The sequence below is a fragment of the Haliaeetus leucocephalus genome, unplaced genomic scaffold (genome assembly GCF_000737465.1).
Source record: "Haliaeetus leucocephalus isolate CR32 unplaced genomic scaffold, Haliaeetus_leucocephalus-4.0 Scaffold280, whole genome shotgun sequence".
NCBI classification, from domain to species: Eukaryota; Metazoa; Chordata; class Aves; order Accipitriformes; family Accipitridae; genus Haliaeetus; species Haliaeetus leucocephalus.
This window is the reverse complement of record NW_010972716.1, coordinates 117,456-139,784: the sequence shown is the minus strand read 5'-3', so window position 1 is coordinate 139,784 and position 22,329 is coordinate 117,456. Positions and strand designations below refer to the sequence as shown.

The 22,329-nt window shown below is 41.0% G+C and overlaps 1 protein-coding gene across 1 annotated transcript in view; it reads left to right on the top strand.

The window, feature by feature from the left end:
* The window catches only part of LOC104833315 (mucin-5B), a 44,496-nt gene that overhangs the window by 13,823 nt on the left and 8,344 nt on the right, over positions 1-22,329 (top strand). The window contains exons 13-37 of the mRNA XM_010569900.1: positions 24-188; positions 1,036-1,130; positions 2,655-2,781; positions 5,846-6,098; positions 7,081-7,133; positions 7,520-7,620; positions 7,917-8,068; positions 9,906-10,044; positions 10,769-10,879; positions 11,636-11,815; positions 12,212-12,448; positions 13,298-13,454; positions 13,644-13,772; positions 14,215-14,299; positions 14,509-14,546; positions 15,608-15,763; positions 16,820-16,912; positions 17,612-17,853; positions 18,368-18,545; positions 18,850-19,100; positions 19,525-19,708; positions 20,235-20,427; positions 21,101-21,279; positions 21,806-21,875; positions 22,028-22,149. Of these exons, the coding sequence (XP_010568202.1) occupies positions 24-188; positions 1,036-1,130; positions 2,655-2,781; positions 5,846-6,098; positions 7,081-7,133; positions 7,520-7,620; positions 7,917-8,068; positions 9,906-10,044; positions 10,769-10,879; positions 11,636-11,815; positions 12,212-12,448; positions 13,298-13,454; positions 13,644-13,772; positions 14,215-14,299; positions 14,509-14,546; positions 15,608-15,763; positions 16,820-16,912; positions 17,612-17,853; positions 18,368-18,545; positions 18,850-19,100; positions 19,525-19,708; positions 20,235-20,427; positions 21,101-21,279; positions 21,806-21,875; positions 22,028-22,149 (3,690 nt within the window). The remainder of the gene's footprint in view (positions 1-23; positions 189-1,035; positions 1,131-2,654; positions 2,782-5,845; positions 6,099-7,080; positions 7,134-7,519; positions 7,621-7,916; positions 8,069-9,905; positions 10,045-10,768; positions 10,880-11,635; positions 11,816-12,211; positions 12,449-13,297; positions 13,455-13,643; positions 13,773-14,214; positions 14,300-14,508; positions 14,547-15,607; positions 15,764-16,819; positions 16,913-17,611; positions 17,854-18,367; positions 18,546-18,849; positions 19,101-19,524; positions 19,709-20,234; positions 20,428-21,100; positions 21,280-21,805; positions 21,876-22,027; positions 22,150-22,329) is intronic.

Below are 22,329 nucleotides of genomic sequence, written 5' to 3'. Positions count from 1 at the left end.
CCCCCCCCCCCCCCCCCCCCCAGGTCTTTGTGGCAATTTCAATAACATCCAGACTGATGACTTCAGAACAGTCACTGGAGCTGTGGAAGATTCAGCTTCTGCTTTTGGTAACTCATGGAAAACTAGAGCTGGCTGTTTTGATGTTGAGGACAACTTTGAAGATCCTTGTTCAAACAGCATGGATAAAGGTAGCAGGCTTTCCATGCCTGGTTTATCAGTGCTAAATAATTTTCACATGATGGATAACCAAAAAAAGATTTAGAAATTTCATAAACATCAAAAGCCACTGCATTTGAAGCTATTACTAGAGAGAACACACTGGGTTTTGCAGATCTTTAAGGTGACAGCTTTGCTTATAAAACAAAAACACTGCACTGCTAGAGAAAGCCAACACCTTCGTCACTGATGACTGGAAAAGCACACACAGCATCAATGAGAACAATTTAGGTTTAAGGCAGAACATAGTTGGTTGTCAATATTTGGGCAAGATCTTAATCCAATCTACAGCTGTGCTGAAGACAAAAGGAGTAAGTTATCAACAGTACTGACTTCTTCAGCAAGCATTGTACAGTACTAGATGCCCTGTCTGGTTTCTCACTTTGACTAGGTTTAGATATATATAGGATTCAGACTGTACTCTCCTAGATATTGCCACATGTAATTAAAGCTGCAGGTCATAGCCACAGCTCACTGATTATTACATGCTTGATGTTATTGCTTGACTATGAGGAATTATCTGACTGTAAAGAATTAGGAAAGTTTGATGGAAAATGGGGAGTTTTTGCAGATGTTCTCCAAATCCAGACCCTGAAATAATGTTAGTATTTGGAAGGTGAAACCTTTCTTTTAGGGGGATGGCTGGTCACCCATCCAACTAAGCTTATCACCTTGATATGTTAATGTCCCGTATTTCCTTCTGGCTTTATCTGAACACTTCAAGACATTCTAGTTTTGTGTGATACCTGATAAGAATATTGATTCATATAGTAATGTGGTTCAAGTGACTATGGACAATGATTTTTTTTCCCACGTCAGAAAAATTCGCCCAGCATTGGTGTGCTCTTCTGTCTAACACAAGCAGTGTGTTTGCTGCCTGCCATTCTGTTGTAGAACCTTCTGTGTACATCAAGGTAAGGCACTGGTCTAAATGGGTGGTTTAATCTAGTCCAGAGACTGATCTGCCATGAAGGTAGTCTGGCCTAGGGGAGTGAAACAGGTTACAGTAATGCCTGTTTGCAAAGAAGTTCACTGATGCTGATGAGAAAAATAACAACATGAGAGTTTAAGCAAGATACAATTGGACTTTTTTGGCTGCAGCCCTGAAAATATTAAGTGACTGCCATCACTGACAGTTCTGTTGCATGATCCAGAAGCAAAATAAGAAAATATGGGTTTGCTGTTCTTGAAAACTGTTCACTCTCTGAAAAGCCAAATCAGTGTTTCTGTGTGGGATTGAACTGAGAGTTTTCTCGGCCCCATGGATTCCCTCTGACTTGGTTTAAAATTCACATCTAGGGGGAGAATATATACTATATTTACAACATTTATATCCCATTTATTACTGTGGAATCATGTTAGTCTCCTTATATTTAGAATGCAAGAAGTTGCCCATAAGTACTCTTGGTGTACAGATCTATAATGCTGTTGAGGAAGTTGGCTGAGCTAGGGAGTTACTGCATTTATGTGAATAGTAAAGAAGTTTCTGCAAAAATGCAGAAAATCCATGTAGGGGGTATGTGTGATACAACTTACTGAGAAAATACCTGAGCCTGAAATTTTGTCTAAAATTTAATGTCTTCAGATCCTTTTAAAAATATGGTTCATGTTTTGCCTCTCCCAACTTTCCCTCAGAAAATATATCTGCTTGAGAATTCAAGTTAACTATAAGTGAAATAGGAATTTGCAATTTTCAATTAAGAAAAAGTAATAACCACTTTCCTATGCATATGTCTGTTACTCCTGCTGATCTCATCAGATTTTTAACCATGATTCATGGAAGCATTTTCCATGACATCAGTAATGGCAGGATAAGTCACCATCTATGCAGTATGACCCTGCTGCCCTTGAGTGACTGGCTGTATCTGGGTTCTTCTGTCCAGCCAACCAATTAAAAGAACTTTAGATTTAAATCCCTTTTATGCTTACCTAACTAGTTCTTTAGATGTCATTACATATGATTTCCTATTAAACCATCTTCTGTTGTGCACCTGTCATTTAATTGGGGGTATCTTACCTACACACTAGATAGGTACACAAGTGCCAGTCATCGCTGTGCAATATTTTCAGTTCTGTATATTGTCAGATTACATATTTTGACATGTCCTAGATTGTGCATCCTCATGGGAAGCTGGTATGGATATTTCTTAGGGCTTTAATGAAGTACAGGTGCCCTATCATTCTTATTATTCATCTATTAATGAGTGTTAGATGCAACATCATTGCAGTTACATGACTGTAATTGATTTCCTATTTCTCAGGTTTGCATAGTATTTCATTAGCATACATTTTCTCTTAGAGATACTACAAATAAGTTTCATTGGTAATAATACTTTTTCAAAAACATATTGGTTGACTACTTTTTGAATTGCTATATGTTTCCCTGTTTCTTCTGTGAGCTGGGCATAATAATACCCATGTCCTTTTCTGTCCCCTAGAAATGTATGTATGACACCTGTAATGCTGAGAAGAGTGAAGTTGCACTGTGTAGTGTGCTCTCTACTTATTCCAGAGACTGCGCTGCAGCAGGCATGTCCCTGAAGGGCTGGAGGCAGGGCATCTGCGGTATGCATCCCAAAATACCTTGGGTAGGGATATGGGGGAACAGCTTCAGGAGAGCCCAGCCTGCGGCAGTCTGTATCCTTTGCGCTTAGTCATCAAGTTAGTGGGTCTTTCAAAAAGAGAATAAGCATGTATTCTATAAAAAAATTCTGCCTGCCAAAATCAGTTCATGTCCACTTCATGCTCTTATGATGCACATTCCTTGTGTAAAATATTAGGTAAATTCAGTACTCAGAGAAGCAAAAGAGTATAAGGTGTATTAATCAAATCACAACAAGGCATTGCAATTAGGTTAGTTTTGACCACATGGGCCTCCCCATGTATTTTAATTCTGATATCTTTTTTGCAGTTCATCTCAGCCCTCTTGTCTCACACGTTGCCCTTACAAATGGTATCACTCACATTAACTGCATTTTTCCACGTTACAGTAAAGTAGTAATGGTTTTTAATAAATACATATTGGTGATATCTGAGAATGTGGAAGTGTTTAAAGGCATTTTCAGCTCAGGACTATCTAACAAATGAACAAAAGTTTCTTGGACATACACATTGTCACTAAATCCTGGGTTCGGAGTCCACATGTGTATATATTTTTCTTTAGCACTGCCACAATTTATTATGAGGTGGTATCAGAGCTGAGAATAAAACTCACAAGTCCCAGCTTCTGAATTTTACTTCAACATTTCCATTTTTCCACTGATGATCAGATAGTTCAAGTAAGATTTGCATATAACAACACAAAAATTCTTGACTAATAACACATCTGAACAGGAAACATAACAACAATTATTTTTATGCAGCTTTGATGCACCTATGATCTATTTAATTGCCTGACTTAGAGGTTAGCTGGGATATTTAATAGAAACAAACAATGTAACCAATATGGTGCTTTGCTGAGGACATTTAAGATTGCAGTAAGAACAATTTAACAAACCTGTGCTGAAAAAATTCCAAGGGAAGACAGTGTAGTCCACAGCAAATTATCCTAGAATCATGCAGACTTATGTACTAGACACAGTCTCTGTTTATTGAAAGCTTTGTTATTGACATAGAATTGCTGACATTTTTTTATGCCAAAGCGAGACTTGTTTGCAGCATGGGTTAGACTGAAATCTGTGGACAGTAGGCAATATTGACTCAGTGCACTAACCCTGGGGAAAAAATGCTAATGGCTTAATCAACACAATCATTTTAGGCCTTATTTAAGAAGAAATAATCTTTTGGGAACATACCCGTGATAAGATTGAAGGTTGCACTATTCATGAGTGAAAAAATAAATGGGCCAGAACAATCATTCTTAGTGGTCTGTCCCATTGCGGGGGTTGGAAAGGCCCTTTCAGCTCCTGCAGCTGTGTCTAGCTGTGCCAGGCTGCAGGCAGCATCTAGGTTATATCCTAAAGGGATGTCTACATAACAGTCAGTAGAGCATATGAAGTCAGTAAATCCTACTAGCTAACTGTTGGCTGTGCGTGTATGTGACATAATCTTTAGTGGAAGCATGAACCATTACTTGGGTTACTGGTTACCCAGAAGACCGTTGGGGTTAGTAGCCTCTGCTAAGTCATGGTACTGTTTTTCTAGTGCTCCTTGTGCAAGCTAGCTTGAAGCTATCTTTGGTATGCTCATGTTATCTGCACTCATGCCATCAGTCGTGAGGTATGTAATCTAAGATTACAAATCTGTGACCATGAGTACTATAATCAAATAACCTTTTTCTTACCTGATCTCGCTTTGCCAAAATTGATCTTTTTCCTCTATGAAAAATTGAAGGGAGAAAATAAACACATTATTTTATTGCATTAATAGCTAATAATCGAGACACTCATTCAGGTAAATCTGATGTAAACTCATGTTCAACATCTTTCTTATTTGGCCTATTTTGATTTATGAATACCACTTGCTGCATCTTCATAGTATGCCTATAACATAGGAGAATATGGCCTGCTCAATTTATACACGGGATATCGTGTCTGCTCCAGCTAAGACCAGGAAACCAACTGGTTTTTGTTGGTGGAGGTGGTGGTTTTGAATGTGTACGCAAACCTAGCACACTAGCTAATCTAAGAAAGTGTACTGTGGTCATGGACTGGAAAACCATACAGACCTTTGTTTAAGCATGGAACCTAGCGCTGATATGGTGATAACATTGCTGCAAAGTTGATTAGCACAATTGCCCATGAACAGCTACCCTGTAACTTCTAGTACATCTGTGTGTATCTGAAAAAACAGCTGTGGGGTTAAATCTGTGGATGTGAGTTAGAAAGAGGTCCAAGATGACTAGATCCCCAGTTCTCATTGAATTTCAGAGGAATCTGGATGCCAGGCTTTCTTGAAAACCACAACCTTAATGCAGGTGATATTTCCTGACAAAATTTGATGTCTTTCCTATGGATCACTACTGCAGATTTTATGGCAGAGTTTTGAAGGTGTTGTTTCTTGGTAGGCTGTGAAAATTAACCAGCATTTCACTGTCTTACAGGGTCAGTTGAGCTCTTTCTTTAGATTTTGGTATTTAACTTTTGGTCCACCCAGTGATCTTAAAACCTGTTGTTTCTCATTTCCCCAGAGGATGACAACAAGAGTTTTCCTCAAGACATCTATAAGAATTCAAACACACTTTCTTTGATAGCATCAGATGATTGGCAGATTTCCTTGGCACTGCCCACTTAATGTCAAAATTTACCCCTTACAAAATATACTCATTTCTTAAATTATTTCCAGCCAAAGAAATCATTAGTAAAGGACAGAAAATTAATTTTTAATGACAAGGACAAGTCAGAAGTTATTGGTTTCAGTTCTTGGAATAAGATAGAAATGTAAATTGTAAAAAGTACAAAATTACACCGATTCCCTTATTCATTCAAGATATACCCTGCTGAGTATTTCAGTATTCAGTGTCACGTAGTTTAGGCTATGTGAGCAGAATTCCCCTAGACCACTGGGGGACAAGGTCTTCTAGTTTGAAAAAAGCACATTTATGGCTACCAACACGCAGAAAGCTGCATCAACAGCATGAACGATGATTGCACAGAGAAGGCCATACATCCATTTTATTTCTCTTGCAAAGATCCCTCTGAGGAGTGTCCTGAGACTATGGTTTATAACTATAGCGTGAAGTACTGTAACCAGTCTTGCCGCTCGCTGGATGAACCTGATCCGCTGTGTAAAGTTCAGATTGCTCCTATGGAGGGCTGTGGTTGCCCTGAAGGGACCTACCTCAATGACGAGGAGGAATGTGTAACTCCAGATGACTGTCCCTGCTACTACAAAGGCAAGATTGTTCAACCTGGCAACTCCTTCCAAGAGGACAAACTGATGTGGTAAGATGCTCTGATGATGCAAAGGCTGCATACCTAGGGGATGTCAGGGCTCATTAGAATAATGACAAATTTCTCCTAGATTGTACCAAAGCAAATATTCCCCTGGCAGGAAGTGCAGCCACAGCAAAGGTTAAGATCCTATATTCCTGCTAGCAAACAAGAATCTGAAAACATGTTAAGCAGAGTAAAGTTTGCAATCTGTTTCTCTGCAAAGTTCATTGTTGTGTAAAAAATACCCATATACAGTGGGAGCAAGTTTTCTAAAAGACAGGGGCCTTAGGGGAGTTTCTGGCTTTGAAATGAAAAAGCAAAGCAAAAACCACCCTCCGACACACCATCCTGCAGACTATTTAAAAAATAAAAATGGTCCGGGAAAAAAACTCAAATCTCAGTTTTTAAACTGAGTTTTTTAAAAAGAGAGACAGAGAGAGAGAAATTTGGGGGTAAATACTAAAAATGACATAATTAATTTGCATCTGCAGTAAAAAACAATCATCATTTTCTCATTTTCAACCAGTTCAGGGCAGCAATGCAAACAAATTCCAGGGGAAGGCTGTTTTATTCAAACAATTTATTTGTGCATTTAGATGTCTACATGTTTTTTCTCTCTCTTCCAACTCCCATATTTTTTTCTGAGGATTCTAGACTACTTTGTAAACACAGATCCATTTAGTAATGTAAGAAGTCTCTTATTTAAGAAAGTATGAGTGTCATCTCACGGAGATGCTTAGGAAAAACTTGATTTAGAGAAAACACACAGTAAACCAGTGGCAGATGAAGGAAGAGTATTTAAGAGCTGGGTGTCTTAATCTTCCTTCTGGGGATGGTAATTCATGTCTGTGAACCTAATAACTGTACCAAATATTCATTTTGATAGGAATTTGTTATTTGTGTGACTCGCGAAGTTTTGCAGTGCCTTTCTCTCTAGTGAGAAAGAAATGTGCAAAGAACTGATATGTTTCATTTTGTGGAATCTCTTTAGCAAATGCATTCAAGGAAGATTAGACTGCATTGGAGAAACTGTCCTGGTAAAAGGTGAGATTTTGTTAAATAACGGCATTATGGTGTCAGCTAGTATTTATAAGGTTTTTCTGTGTTATCTATCGCTTCCTGTAACATTTTAGTATTCTGCACATTTTTGCCTTCTCCCTGAAATGGGCTGGTTATTGATAATAGTTGTCTTTGTAAAAATGTCACCAGACTTGCTGAATTCTTTAAAAGATGAAGAAATTTCCTAAAGCGTAGAAGTTATCTGCCTCCTTCTCCCCACACTGTTGGTGGGCAGAAGCAAAAGCTAATAGAACTGTAAATGAGAGACACATGCTGCCCTCTGAAATGTTCCACCCTGTTTTACAATTGCTGGTGGCATCCTTACTGTTTTCACTAAATTACCTTCCTAAAATGTTTTCTTCCTCCTATAGATTGCCCAGCTCCTATGTATTACTTCAACTGCAGCTCTGCAGGTCCTGGTGCGATTGGATCAGAGTGTCAGAAAAGTTGTAAGACACAGGATATGCACTGTGTAAGGACTTCACTTCCTAGCAGGAGCATGGGACAACATGATTAAGCATGTATGATTGTCCTTAACAAACGCTGACGGTAACATGTTACGCTATTCACGGACCAACTACTTTACTGATAACACAGCAGCTATAGCTACCCATGTAGCTGTGTTACTTGTAGTTTGATTGTCACTAACAGTTATAGGATTTTTTAAAAAAATCCAAAAGTTTGGCATCCAGAGCTAGCACTGCTGCTGGTTCCCTGTACTTTCTGGGCATTAACGAGTTGCCTTGTGTTGTATCTTTATATACGCAGTATGTCACAGAATGCGTTTCTGGCTGCATGTGTCCCGATGGGCTGGTATTGGATGGCAGCGGAGGATGTATTCCCAAAGATCAATGCCCATGTGTCCATGGAGGACACTTCTATAAACCTGGGGAAACCATCAAAGTGGACTGCAACACATGGTATGTTATTGCAGAGAGCCTTGTTTTATAACAAAGGCTGTTAAAATTGTCAGTGCATAGAGGCCCGTGGGGCAGGATGTATTTTGAAGCCTTCCTCTTCATCATTAGAGCCATCATTAGAGCCATTCTAGTAAAAATACAAGGGGAAACATTTCCTCTCTGCAACATGCTGCATGAGCCTGCACTTGGGGAGAACTAGTACCAAGACCTTCTGTCAAACAATTTCCATCCTTTTCTGCAAACTGCTTCCACACCAGCTTTGAAGTACCAGCCTCATCCAGGTTGGTCTGTGGCTGGACATTCTACAAAGGGGAATTGACTCTGTGTCTGTTGGGCACAGCTGAACCCCAGAAAAGGATTGAATTGCAATGATCTTCCAGTGACTTGCAGTGCTTCCAGGTGCGTGGTCCTCAAAGAAGATAAATTAATGCTTTAGTTGCTCCAATTGCTGGTATAACTCTGCCATAGACTTCACTGTTATTACTCATCAAGGTGAGTAAAATGCTTTGAATCCTTACCCATTATTTAGTGAGGATGAAACTCTATAGTCCTCCCAAGAGGATGCACAGAAAATAAGAGCCAGAAACACTTTGGTCTGATCATCACTGATACAAGCAATCAAGTTTAACATGTGAAGCCAAACCCTGATAAGCAGTTGTTGGTATCACAGAGGCCATTAAGAGGTTTTGTTGCAGTGAGGGCTTTGTTTTCTTATGAGAACAGGACACATAGGGGGAAAAAAAATTGTAGTCTTTGTGTCAAGTGTATAACAACTAAAATTTTCTGTCTGTGGTTACTGAACTGGAGGTGAAGTTTGTAAAGGTGTGGTGGGTTGACCTTGGCTGGAAGCCAGGTGCCCACCAAGCTGCTCTGTCACTCCCCTTCTCATCAAGACAGGGCGGGGGAGAAAATAAGATGGGAAAAAACTCATGGGTCAAGATAAAGGCAGTTTAATAAAGCAAAAGCAAAGGCCGCACACAGAGGCAAAGGAAAACAAAAGAATTATTCTCTGCTTTCCATCAGCAGGTGATGTTCAGCCACTTCCCAGGAAGTAGGGCTTCAGTAAGCATAGTGGTTGCTCTGGAAGACAAATGTTGTGATAACGAATGTCCCCACTCCTCCTCCTTTCTCTTAGCTTTTGTTGCTGAGCAGACATGATATAGTATGGAATATCCCTTTGGTCAGTTTGGGTCAGCTGTCCTGGCTGTGTCCCCTCCCAAGATCTTGCCCACCCCAGCCTACTGGTGAGGGGGGAATGTTGGGAGAGACAGCCTTGGTGCTGTGCGAGCACTGCTCAGCAGTAGCCAAAACACTGGCATGTTATCAACATCTTTCTAGCTACCAGTACAGAGCACAGCACTATGAGAGCTGCTGTTGGGAAAATTAACTCCATCTCAGCCCAATACACAAGTGAAGACAGGGATAATAATTGGTTCACAACACTGTAGTCGGGAACAGAACCGACCACATAGCACCTCACAGATTAATATTCAGAAATGGTTAAATATTCAGTTCTTCACCTTGAATTTACCTCCTAAATCCCCACTGCCTGTTCCCAGGACTTAATGATTTGAAAGATCTTTGAATGAAAAAAATAAAATAAGAATAGACAAAGTTCAAATATGTCTTGGTAGTAAACATGAACTTTCTGATTAGTAGGCCATTTCATGGCATGGTCTCAGAAGAGTTGAGAAGGTAAGTCTGGAAGAGTGAGAGATGATTGCTTTCTTTGAAGTACTGCAAAAGACAAACATTTTAATTACTCTGCCCCTGTTTGGGGTTAAGGAAAAACCACACTTCGTACCAAGTTTGTGATTCTTTGCATTTCGCCTCCCAGCACCTGTAACAGAAGGCAGTGGAACTGCACAGACAATCCCTGCAAGGGAACCTGCACTGTGTATGGAAACGGGCATTACATGAGCTTTGATGGGGAGAAGTTTGATTTCCTGGGAGACTGTGACTATATCCTAGCTCAGGTATCAATTTTTTTCACTTTCTTATCCATATGCTTTTCACAGCTTACACTGTAGGGTTCAGTCTGAGTAATTAAAGAGCTATCCCATGCAAAGTAGTCGACACCGATAAGCCGAGCCTACCCCTTCCTCTTGTTCCTAGAGCAGATAGAGTGAGATTTTCCATTTAAAAGCAAAGCAATTAACCCTCAGAAGTGACACAAGAGGGCGCTGTGTGATCCTAAACGACTAACTCCTGGGCTGGGCAGCCCTTTCCTGATGTCATGCTAGCATCTGCAAGGGAAAGGAGTAGGTGTGGTGTTGAAAAGCTAAGTGTTTCTCTCAGCCATCCAACACTGGCAGTATTTTTGTTATGACAGAAGCACTTAGAGGTTAATGTGTGAGCCTCAGGTATAATACTTGCATGTAATGAGACAGCACTCAGTGAGACATTTTGTCATCCCCAAATTACAGTTGGTTTTGTTAATTTTAAGAAAAAATATTTTTACCTTTTTGGCTGTGCAGGACTGGTGCTATGAAAAGCTCAGTTTTTTTCCTTAGCTTTTCCCTTTGAAATTCCTGGTCAAGTATGAACCTGCCACCAGGTCAGCTGCCACCAGATTCTTCTAAAATGTCCAGAGTTTTGGTGAATAAATAATTGACAAAATAGCAGAAGTCAGATCAGAATGGTTTAAGACTGGTCTAGTTACCTGAAAATATCTAATACAATGTTATCTATTTTTCTAAGGATTTTTGCCCCAATAACATGGATGCTGGCACCTTCCGAATTGTAATTCAGAACAACGCCTGTGGGAAGTCACTCTCCATCTGCTCCCTAAAGATCACACTGATTTTTGAGGTTTGTCTAGAATTGGTTATAACTGAGGAGCTGTAGTCTTGATTTTGTAGCAGTTAGTGTAGTATCCCCTAATATTCCAACACAGTTGGTGCTAGAGAGTACCTATGGAAGTCAAACAGCCAGAAAGCAGAGGCAGGCAAGCTGGGAAAGTTTTAGGTATTTGGTGTTAACAGGGCTGGACACTTCTGCAGGTGAGGGGATAGGTGCAGGAAGTCAACAGCACTCTATGTGCATGTGTGTGTGTATTTGCATCTGTGACTTTAGTGGTATAGGAGTGATGGTAAAGTTTTTAGAGGAGCATGTTTCTGTACCATGGTTTGAGCACAGGGCAGATGTAACTACAGAGGGAAGAGCTTCTTCCCTCCAGCTTAGGCTTAGCATTTCCCCAAAGTGCACACAAAAGAGATTTCTCCCATAGTGGGGGGTGAGGGGACAGTAAAACAAAGCAGCATGGCAAGGGGTGTTCTAGCATACCCAATTGCCCGTGCACTCAGGAGCTGCTGTGCCAGCAGAACAGATTTCATCTAGAATGAGGACAATTTCTGTGGCTGTGAGGTAAGACTTGTCATGCAAGGGTAGACATTTCCCATTGAACTCAGTGGGTCTTGTCTGTGGCTCACGTGTCTGGCAGTAGACCAAGATATAGTGTAAAGACTACAGAAAAAGTAAGATGAAGGACAAGAGGCAGAATACCAGTGCTGTTACACTAAGTTTTCTATTCAGTTTCCTTTCATGCAATGTATCTGTTCCTTGCAGAGCAGTGAAATCAGGCTCTTGGAAGGAAGAATTCAGGAGATAGCCACTGATCCAGGAGCTGAGAAGAATTACAAAGTGGATCTCAGAGGAGGTTATATTGTGATTGAAACAAATCAAGGGATGAACTTCATGTGGGACCAGAAGACTACTGTTGTTGTTCACGTGGCACCATCTTTCCAGGTATGTATGGGATGGACTGAGGGTTATGATTTCAACCTCAAAGTTATGCATCCAGAACTGGAGCCCCAACTTGAAAAGCAGGCTTGGAAAAGTATTTGATGCAGTGGACAAGAAGAAGCAAGCAGGCCATGTCTTGTGTTTTATTTCATTGTTCAGTCAGTATGAAACACTCCAGAATATTTGGAGCTAGAAGTAAAGCCAGACACTTTGCAGTATTGGCAGGCTAACAGAGTGATCTTGTCACTTGGAGTCCAGCTTTTTCTAAGCCATATTTTGATGACCGTTTAGAAATTTGCAGCTATTTTGCCTTGGCCTGTTCTATAGTTTATTTTTGTCAAACAGTGCGCTGCACTCAAAATAACCAAACCATTTACTGTGCCTATGCAAATTACCCAGGGAAAAGTCTGTGGCCTTTGTGGGGACTTTGATGGCCGCTCAAGGAATGACTTCACAACCAGGGGGCAGTCCATGGAGATGAGCATCCAGGAGTTTGGAAACAGCTGGAAAATAACAAGCACCTGCTCAAATATAAACATGACAGACCTGTGTGCCGATCAGCCTTTCAAGTCTGCCCTAGGACATAAGCACTGCAGCATCATTAAGAGTAACATCTTTGAAGCCTGTCACAGTAAGGTAATCCTGTTCTCTTATCCTCGTAGTTTCACACTAGGTATTTGTTGCTATTATGCAGCACATCTGCACACAAATTTTCACTATTAAAGCCTATTACACACCATCCTCGAGTACAAGGGCTACCTCACTCAAAACCTCACTTAACAACTATGCCAGTTGAATCCTGTTGCACAGTACTGAGGAAACAGCAGTGCCTGTTTTGAGCAACTGAAGACAGAGGATAATAGTTGGCCACTAGAAGTAAAAAGTTAGCTACCTGTTTGTAAAATCTGGATCTAAGTTAGTGTAGGACTGTTTGTATGGGGATCCTTGGGAAAGTTTATTCAAATTACCTAGAGAGATTAATTATTTGGTTTATTTTAGACACAAATTGAATTAATCTAAACAGAAACAAAGCTACTAATTCTTAATAAGAATATCTATACAAAGCTTCAATGCAGTTTAATAAGCCATTTGAAAAGCAAACAGCTTAATTTCCTTGGTTAGTTCATGTTGGGACAGGTTAAAACACATGAAATGCGAAGTTCAGTGGAAATAGGATTTCCTTTTATACTCACTTAATCACTATCTCTCAGTTAAAGAGTGCACACACTATATAGTTGTGCTAACCCAAAGCAAGGTAGTTCAGTCCTGCAGAAATTACAGTGGAAAGACATTTTGAGCATAAATGCCAGTATTACACACATTATAGCTCATAGCTCTTTCATTACAATCCCAGTCTGTCACAGACTCAGCCTGGTTTTGCCAAAGAAACTGCTAGTGGAAGGCAGAAATTCAGAGCCCTTTCTCCCATTAAAACACAATGCAGCATGTCTATCTGTAGTAACAGATCTGTTGGTATTTTGATAGGTGAACCCAATACCATATTATGAATCTTGTATTTCTGACTTCTGTGGCTGTGACAGTGTGGGAGACTGTGAGTGCTTTTGTACCTCAGTTGCTGCTTATTCAAGAAGCTGTAGCAGAGCTGGTGTCTGTATTGACTGGAGAACGCCTGCCATTTGCCGTAAGTATTGCACTAAAAATGCACACAGAAAAGCAGTGCTCCATGTGCTTAGGCACACGGGAGATAAAGAAAAGCAGAATTCTGACATCACTGTGCATGCATGACTTAACAAGCTCTTGTTTGCAAGATTTAGAAAATGAACTTTGCCCAGTGTCTGAGACTTGGAGTTTTTTTATGCTTCTGTTCCAGCTGTGTTCTGTGATTATTACAATCCACCTGACAAACATGAGTGGTTCTATAAACCCTGTGGAGCCTCTTGTCTAAAGACCTGCAGGAACCCACAAGGGAAATGTGGGAACTTGCTGTACAGTTTAGAAGGTAATTCGTGCTTGACTTCAATGTAGTTTATGGGAGTTGAAGGTATTAGTCTCATTTTAAATGTCTTAAGCATCAAGGCTGCTGAAAGGCTATCCCATTTGCCCCAGAAACTCACTGACCGTGCCTCGCCTGGGCTAATTCTCCATGTCATGGTGCCATTCATAGCATAATTTGCCTGTTGCCTTTAAATCTGGGGAGACATAAAAGGTCATTCAGTCTAAATTTGCAATGTATAATTAGCTGTTGACAAACACAGTTAATGAAAACTTTTGGGAGAGAGGGAAAAGGAGGACATGGAAAAATAATTGGTAGTATAAAGAACGTTCATAGTGGGATGACATTCATTTTGGGATCAAATCTGCATCTGATAGAGGTATTTACGTGTTTTCCCTGGATCTATGTGAAGCAGACTAAGAATGCTTTGTCTACTTCAACTTTCCAGGCTGTTACCCAGAGTGTAGTCCTGACAAGCCATATTTTGATGAGAAGAGCAGGGAGTGCGTCTCCTTCGACAACTGCACTTCATGGTAGGTCAGTTGATGGTAAGAGAGGTAGAATAGGACTGGAAAGGACAAGCTAGGCAATATTTGGTTTATGCTCATATGCAGTGGCAATTATCACTAAATCCTCCAGGAGTAGGCTTTTATGTAAAAGTAGATGCTGTTGCAGACATTGTTATTCCACATACTGATTCAAGTCAATAAAACAAGTCTTCTCCTTTTCTTTTTAACTTCAGTGATCCTGAAGAGAAGCTATGTGCTGAAGACTCCAAAGGTAACTTTTCACTACCCTCACCATTCATTGAGTGATGGTAGACCTTTATTTTTATTATTATTATTAACATCACATGTTACTGCAGGGGTATTGGTAATAGGACTCCAGCTAGCTAGTTCAATAGGTGGTTGCACAGCAGTACAGGTATACTGTGATAAGCAAAATGCAGCCTTTGACCTGAAGAACTGTCTAAAGGATAATCATAGGGAGGAAGGACAGAGGCGTGAAATATGGGATTCATCTCACCCAGATAAATACCACTTGTCCACATTTATACTTCCTTGGTAGTCAGTGAAGACAGACAGAAAGTAGTCTGAAGCAGGCCATTCATAGTACCTGTTTTAACAAGCACTTTTAGAGCAGGGCAAATCTTGTAGAGGTGCTATTTCCTGTCCACTAATTTCATAATAAGCCTAGAGAGCTAGCTTATGATAGACATGTTTGTGTGCCTAAAGGACACACTTGCTTAAGGTATAGTATCAGTTCATTCCCATGTCTGGGAGAAGCCACATCCCAAAATGCAGAGTGACCCAGTAGACAACACATCTTCAGTTTTGCTGATTTTGTTACAGTAATAGGTATATTCCCTTGGGTTGCTGAATGTACATTCTCCAAAACCTGGAAAGCGTCTCACATATTTAAATTAAATTGTTTATTACTGCATGTTCCTCATTAGTGGGTGGAATTGGCTGTGCAACACCTTCTGAGCCAGTGTTTTATCACTCAGCAAGGCAGTAATCCCAGTCACGTTCCCTGCCAAGAGGGAATGCACCTGTGCTCCATGCCGGGTGTGGATAGTGCCAGTTCTGAAGCTTTCACCAGCCAGTAATTCCTCTACGCAAGCTGACTCCAAGAAACACCAGCAAAAACAAAAATCCAACCCACTTTAAATAAATGAGGTAGACTCCCAGTGCAACTTCTCGGGTAGAAACTGAGGAAGTTTTTTAGCCAGGTAATTCATGTTTGATAATATGAGCTACAGAAGTTTGGTTTTCTTTTCATTTGTATTTATATTACAAGTGTCACCTGTTACCATGACATTTGTTCTTTAGGTGCCTCAGATTGCCTTTGCTGCTACAATGGAAAGACCTACACCTTAAATGAAACTGTGTACAGCCAAGTACATGGGACCGAGTGCAGTGATGCTGTCTGCGGCCCTGACGGAGAGATCATTAAAACACTCATCCCTTGCAGTACACCATCCACACTAGCACAAGGTACTAGGTTTATAAGAGGTGTGGTGGTGATTTTATGAAAGTCGGTAATGGAAATAAGATTCCTCCATCTTGGAAGAAGATTCCTACTGCATGTCTAGGATAAGCACAGAATTTAAGGTGGTTGAAGGTTCAGGAATGAGGAGTCAAATCTTCTAAACCTTGGTTTTGTCCTTCTTTTCACCTATATTACACTATGGTTCTTATTACGCTGTTTTCTGCATTGGAATAAGTCAGTCTCAAATGGGTCACTGGAGCAAGAAAATAAAGCTGCCTGGTGGTTTACTCCTTTCCCAAAAGAGAAGTTGCAGGGTGAAGGGGATGTGAATGAACAGAGAATAGAAAGTAAAAAGAAATAAAGAAAAGGTGGAATTTTGCTACGTGATTATAGCAAAGAAAAGTAAGTGGCTAAAAAAATATGTATTATCCTGGGAGTAAATTATAAAAAGGGGACAAAGTAAGTTAAAAGTTAGCTTCTCTACTCAAGTGAGTGGAAGAGCTAAAGACTTGATGGTGAGTCCGTGTGTTTGGTATTTACTAAACGTGGTAACAAGTGGAATAAGAAATATAATGGAGTAACAGCTAGGAAAGGAAGGACTATTGAAAGCAGAGTGTAAGTGGCATAGTAAAACATCTAAATGATCTGTCTGTATTTACACCAACAGATTCTTCACAACAAGGCATTAAAAGGCAAAATGGACCACCACTGGAAATCACTTCTCCAAAGTCAGGTGAAGTCCTGCAGGATTAGAAACTTCAAAGAAACCTTAATTTGGAATGAATAAGTGACAGTAGAAGGGTGGTTTATTGTATTCTATACAGAAGAAAACTAACTACAAGGGAGAGTGTGTGTGTATTACTCTAGTAGCATACAATGTAATAGAGTGTATATAAATACAGAGAGGATGATTTTAGTGTGTACGTGTACAGAAAGTGGTGGTTGTATAAAAATGATTATTTTTTCCTCTTTTTATGATTGTAGAGAATGTAAGAGATACCATAGGACTTGAAAGTAGAGTTGCAGAGGATTTGAATATTAATTGATTTAATTTCCTGCAGAACCACATATGCAACCTGTAACATCTGCATCTCCATCGTCAGTGGTAGCCACTCCCTGCTTCTGCAATGACAATGGACAATTGATGCAAATAGGTGAGAAATGAAGCAAATTTTTTTCTTGCATCATTGATGTGGGAAGATGTACTGTTAGATAAAGGCGCTTCAGCAAGTGCTCATTCAGCCCACTGCAGTTACACATTACCACAAGTTGTTACATCTTTGAACTGTAACTAACACCTTCAGAACTACAACTCTCCCATATCCTGTAACTTTGTCCTGGTTTGGATATCCCTGCTGTAAGGAAGCTTATACCAGATGCTAACTTCAGTGGACTCCAGCACAAACCCTGAATCCCAAACTGCTGAACATGGGCTTGTAATCCACAGTCATATTCCAAAAACAGAGGAGGGAAGAGTCTTCTTCATCTCTTAGTAGCTCCTGAACCACCTATCTCCCGGTCTTTGTGAAGACCAGGTGCACTCAGTGATGTATTCAGTATTCTCTCCTCCTGTACTCATTTTCAATTCCCGCTAATGTACTTCAGAGGAGAGTATCAGTTTAGCCACCTGTGGCCCTCCCTCAGCCTTTACCATTTGGATGAACTGAGCTCTGTTTCAGTCATTGAATTCAAGGAGTTGCAGACAGTCATACCTGAACACGGCCATCAGGTACAGGCAGACCCAGCTAGTTAAATGCAGGGCTGAGTATGTGGCCGACCCGTGATGCATAGGCCTTGAGAACTACCAGTTTCATGCACAGTCCAGTGCTAACAGTCAGGTTTTGGCCTTGCAGGAGAAAACATTTCTCTGCCGGTGAATGTATCGGGTCATTGTGCATACTCCATTTGCAATTCATCATGTCAGATTGAATTAATTTGGGCAGAGTGTAAAACTGGTCATACTGAGGCCCCCAAGATCTGTGATCCAGACTCCGAAGCCTGTCCACCAACATCGGCTCCCAGTGCAACAAGCCGAGTTCCTGCTTCCACGGGGACTCCTGTGAGCGATTGTCTTGGGCTCATTCCTCCTAGAAAGGTGAGAGGCTTGAAAGAAGATGTGTTTCTTCAGCTACAACATTGCCTGCAGCCAAGGTTTGGTGTTCTCCTCTGATGCTGGTAACCACCACTACAGCAGGACTGTAGGTGTGGCTGACTTAGATGATTTAGAAGTATACCAGAAGCCCCCAAATAATTGAGGGAATAAGTTGAAGACTATTCGGTTCACCTGAAACATCTAAATGATTGTACATGGGCAGAGCTACCTAAGCTGAAAAAAGGCCAGGAAACCACATCTGGCAGTGTCCCATCATTGGAAATGGTCAGGACCTTAATATCGAGTCCTATACAAAACATCATAGAACAGAAGTAGATATCAAGGCTCTGTTGATTGCTATATTTTTCATATTGCCTGGTTTCCAGAGAAACAGTAGATAGCAAATAATGCCATGCTAGACAATTATCTGAATGGAGCATAGTTGCTGTGAGTGATTTTAAAGATTTTGTTACATTGCTTTGTTATGTGTCTCTCTCCTTTTTCAATCTGTGAATAGTTTAATGAAACATGGAACTTTGGAAACTGCCAGATTGCCACTTGCCTGGGAGAAGGAAACAATATTAAACTGTCCAGCATGACCTGCCCTCCTCAGCAACTGAAACTCTGTGTCAATGGTTTCCCATTCACAAAACACTACGATGAAACTGGTTGCTGTGAAGTCTTTGAGTGTCAGTGTAAGTACTGCAGCAGGAGAGTTCCTGAAATTTATGTTACATTCAGCTGGGCCTCACGAAAGATAAGTTTACGTGGTCAACATCTACATTACGTTCATATTAATTCAGTAGGATGTGATGGAACAGAAGTTCCATCTGAAACATTGACGGTTAAGAGCAGATAAGAGTGTCCTTGCTGGGCTAATTTTTCTTTATCAAACTGGTTATTTCAGCTCTCACTGAAAGCGAGTAAAAGAGTTAAAACCACCTTGTACTTGCAAGAAGCTCAAAAGCCAAACTTGAAATCTGTCACTCTGTCTTCCAGGTATTTGCAGTGGATGGGGAAATGAGCATTATGTGACTTTTGATGGAACATACTATCATTTTAAAGAAAACTGCACCTATGTCCTTGTGAAGTCAATTCATCCTGATTCTCACATCTTCTGGATTCACATAGACAACTACTACTGTGGTGCCACTGATGGAGCAATTTGTTCAATGTCCCTTCTCATTTTTCACTCCAACTCTGTTGTTATTCTGACACAAGCAATGGAACATGGAAAAGAAACAAACTTGGTAAAGTATTGTGTTAAAATGAATTTTCAATATTATTTTGCAGTAGTTATATTACTGTACTGCCAAATGTCCTGTCACGACAAAGGATGAAGCTTGTAAAAAATTGAATGGGTAGGAAATGCAATTACATTGCTTGCTTTCTCTTTTTTCCTTTGTGTCAACAAAAATTTGTATATTCTAAAAATTTGGGAAATGATCACATAATTGAAAGTTGTGTTTTTCTTCCTGACATGAGTATTCAAATATAAATTACAACATATTAAAAAGAAATCATAAAGAACTGCTTAAACAACTACCTTTGACAGACTTCATTTGGTGCACCTGCAGTCTGAATTTGTGCTGCTCTACTTTCCAGTTGCACAAACTGTATACCTTACACAACAGAAGGATGTCCATAGAGACCTTTTGTTTCTCTTCTTTTTAGATTTTGTTTAATGATAAGAAAGTTGTTCCAGACATTTTCAAGAATGGTATCAGGATAACCAGTTCTGGCCTTTACATCATAGTTGAAATACCTCAATTAGACGTTTATGTCTCCTACAGTCGACTTGCATTCTACATAAAACTCCCTTTCGGAAAGTTTTTTAACAATACCATGGGACTGTGTGGTGAGTGTCCTCATCAGCTGACAGGAATGAATGCAATAAATTTTCTTCCTTCTTTCTCTCGTCCCCTTGTAAACATCCCTAAATGCTTGCAACTCCACCGATTTCTATTTCTCACAAATTTTAATAGATTTATCTCTGTTTGGTGGAAAGACACTGCCAGGAGACAGTTTTAAGTCACTTTCATTCTGTTCACAGACTGTTGGTGGATGGAGATAGGCTCTTTCTCTTGATCTTACTTACTCAATATGGGAATGTATGAAATCTGGACAGTCCTGTGCTAGACAGCACCATCTCAGTTGCTTTAGCCACCAGAAGAAATGTGTCAACCAACACGTCAACTCTGGTTTTCATGAGTAACTGGCAAACTATTTCTCTTCCTACAAACAGCTCTTGTGAACTCATCCAGGACCCCACGTGTTGTTACCTTTCCACAAGGAGCAGAACTTCCCTCTAGGTTTTCTCTAAAAGCAGCTTCATCAGCATCAACTGTCCTCCAACTGACACTTTGTTTTTATATTGCCACCAGGTACCTGCACCAACGAGAAGTCTGATGATGCTGTGAAGAGGAATGGTGAGGTTATTGAGTCCTTCAAAGAGATGGCATTAGATTGGAAAGTCCCAGATCCTACCAACAGATACTGTAATCCAGGTGTCTCAGAACCAGCTGAGATTGAATATCATCAGCACTGTGAGCCTTCCAATCTGTGTAAAATCATCTGGTAAGACAACTCCAAAAAGTGCCAGAAAAATAAGTCTATGAGATAACTTTGTGCTTCACTACGTGACTTGGGTGAACTGCTTATAGGACATGATGAAAATACGAGGTCTAGCACACCTTGAAAAACTGAGCAGTGAACTGATATGTGAATGTTCCTGAGTTTGGCAGATATTTTTCAGCTGCATCAAAATCAGTCCTCCCTCAATAGGGTCTGCTGCTTGGCACTCCCTCTGCCTGTCCGTTCTAGAGAAGCCAACCAGGAACTAGCTATAATTCGGTATCTGAAAGCTCTGGATGAAAAGGAACACAGAATATAGAAAGCAGATGTGCGTGTCTGTTTTTAAAATAATTTTGTGGTTTAAAGCAGGATTGTCAAACATGCCGACATAAAAATGTCACCATATAGAATTGTAATTGTGAGCTGTGCAGGAGACTTTTCTTTGAAGGTATGAGTCCAACATAAAATTGCTTCCTTTCAAAGCATTATAAAGAATGGGAGGTAAAGCTCATTCTTAATTAAGCTGTGTGGGTGTATTGCCTATCAGAGCAAACTGTAGTTGTATCTTTACCTTGAGGCTTTCTCTGGGTGTGGATGGGTTTGTTTCTGAGTTGAATTCTTCCTTGCAAGTAGCCCAAGGAAGTGAAATGCCATGTCTGTCTCCTTTTTTGCAAAGGAACCTGACCGAGTGCCATGGCGTAGTCCCCCCACAGCCCTACTATGAGGCATGTGTGGCCAGCGGGTGCTCGGAACAGCACCCCAGCACCGAGTGCCAGAGCATGCAGACATATGCAGCCTTGTGCGGGCTCCACGGGGTCTGTGTGGACTGGAGGAGGCAGGCGAGCGGGCAGTGCGGTAAGCCTGGGAAAGACCTCCTGGATGTGAAGCAACTCCAGTCTGTTCTTCCTCACCTACACGCCTGTTTGGGTTCCTCCACATCATCAGGCTTCAATCTTTCATGAGCTGCTCTGGACGCGAGAAAAAACAGGAACAAATCAAAGAGGTTGTTCCAGTCCAGAACTGGTGCAAAATGAGTGGGAAACAGGCTCATGGTCCCTCCGGAGCAGCTCAGCTGAGGAGCCCTGTGTGTTAGCTAGAGCTTCACCGCCAAACAGCAACATACAGCTGCTCCCTGTGTGCTTTGCCCTGCTCGGGGGGACTCAGTGATTCAGGGGCAACCACTACTAGTACTGGCTCAAATACCTTGCTAAAGCCATCCATCCCCTCTTACTGGATGTGCAGGGACCCCCCCACCGGGCAGGGGCCTGGGCTGTGTGGCCCCGTGGGGAGGGCTGCCTTAGCATGTGCGGTTTGTCCGTTGTGCACCGAAGGGTTTGCATGGGTCTAGGCTTTCTAACCTGGGTGTCGTAATCCTCCACAGAGGCCAGCTGTGCTCAGGATCAGGTATACAAACCATGCGGGGAAGCAAAAAGAAGCACTTGCTTCAGCAGGTGGGTAATTTCCGAAGGCACTTTTCAAGTCCATAGCTTGAAAATTGCTGAGGAAGGCTAGAAGTTCCTATTCCCCTGGGATTTAAGTGTCTGATTGCCCTGGGGCACATTTCTGCCTCTCAGTAGTTCCTGTTTATATTCTAATTGTGCAGAGAAGTCATTATGGACACCGTCCCCTCCCAAACCAACACACCAGTGTTTGTTGAGGGATGCTACTGTCCTGATGGAAAAATTCTGCTGAATGAGCATGATGGCATTTGTGTTTCTGTCTGCGGTAAGAAATAATGCAAATAGTGGGATGGGAAGGGGGGATAAGAGCCTGACTAGAAGTGCAGATTAAGGGGAATGTTCTGGGTACAGAGGAAATGGGGGAAACCTTGGTACTGACCCTTTCTAGTTAAGCTGGAAATGTTTCAGATTGGCAATTTCTGCCTGCTCTTATGCAGGAAGTGCA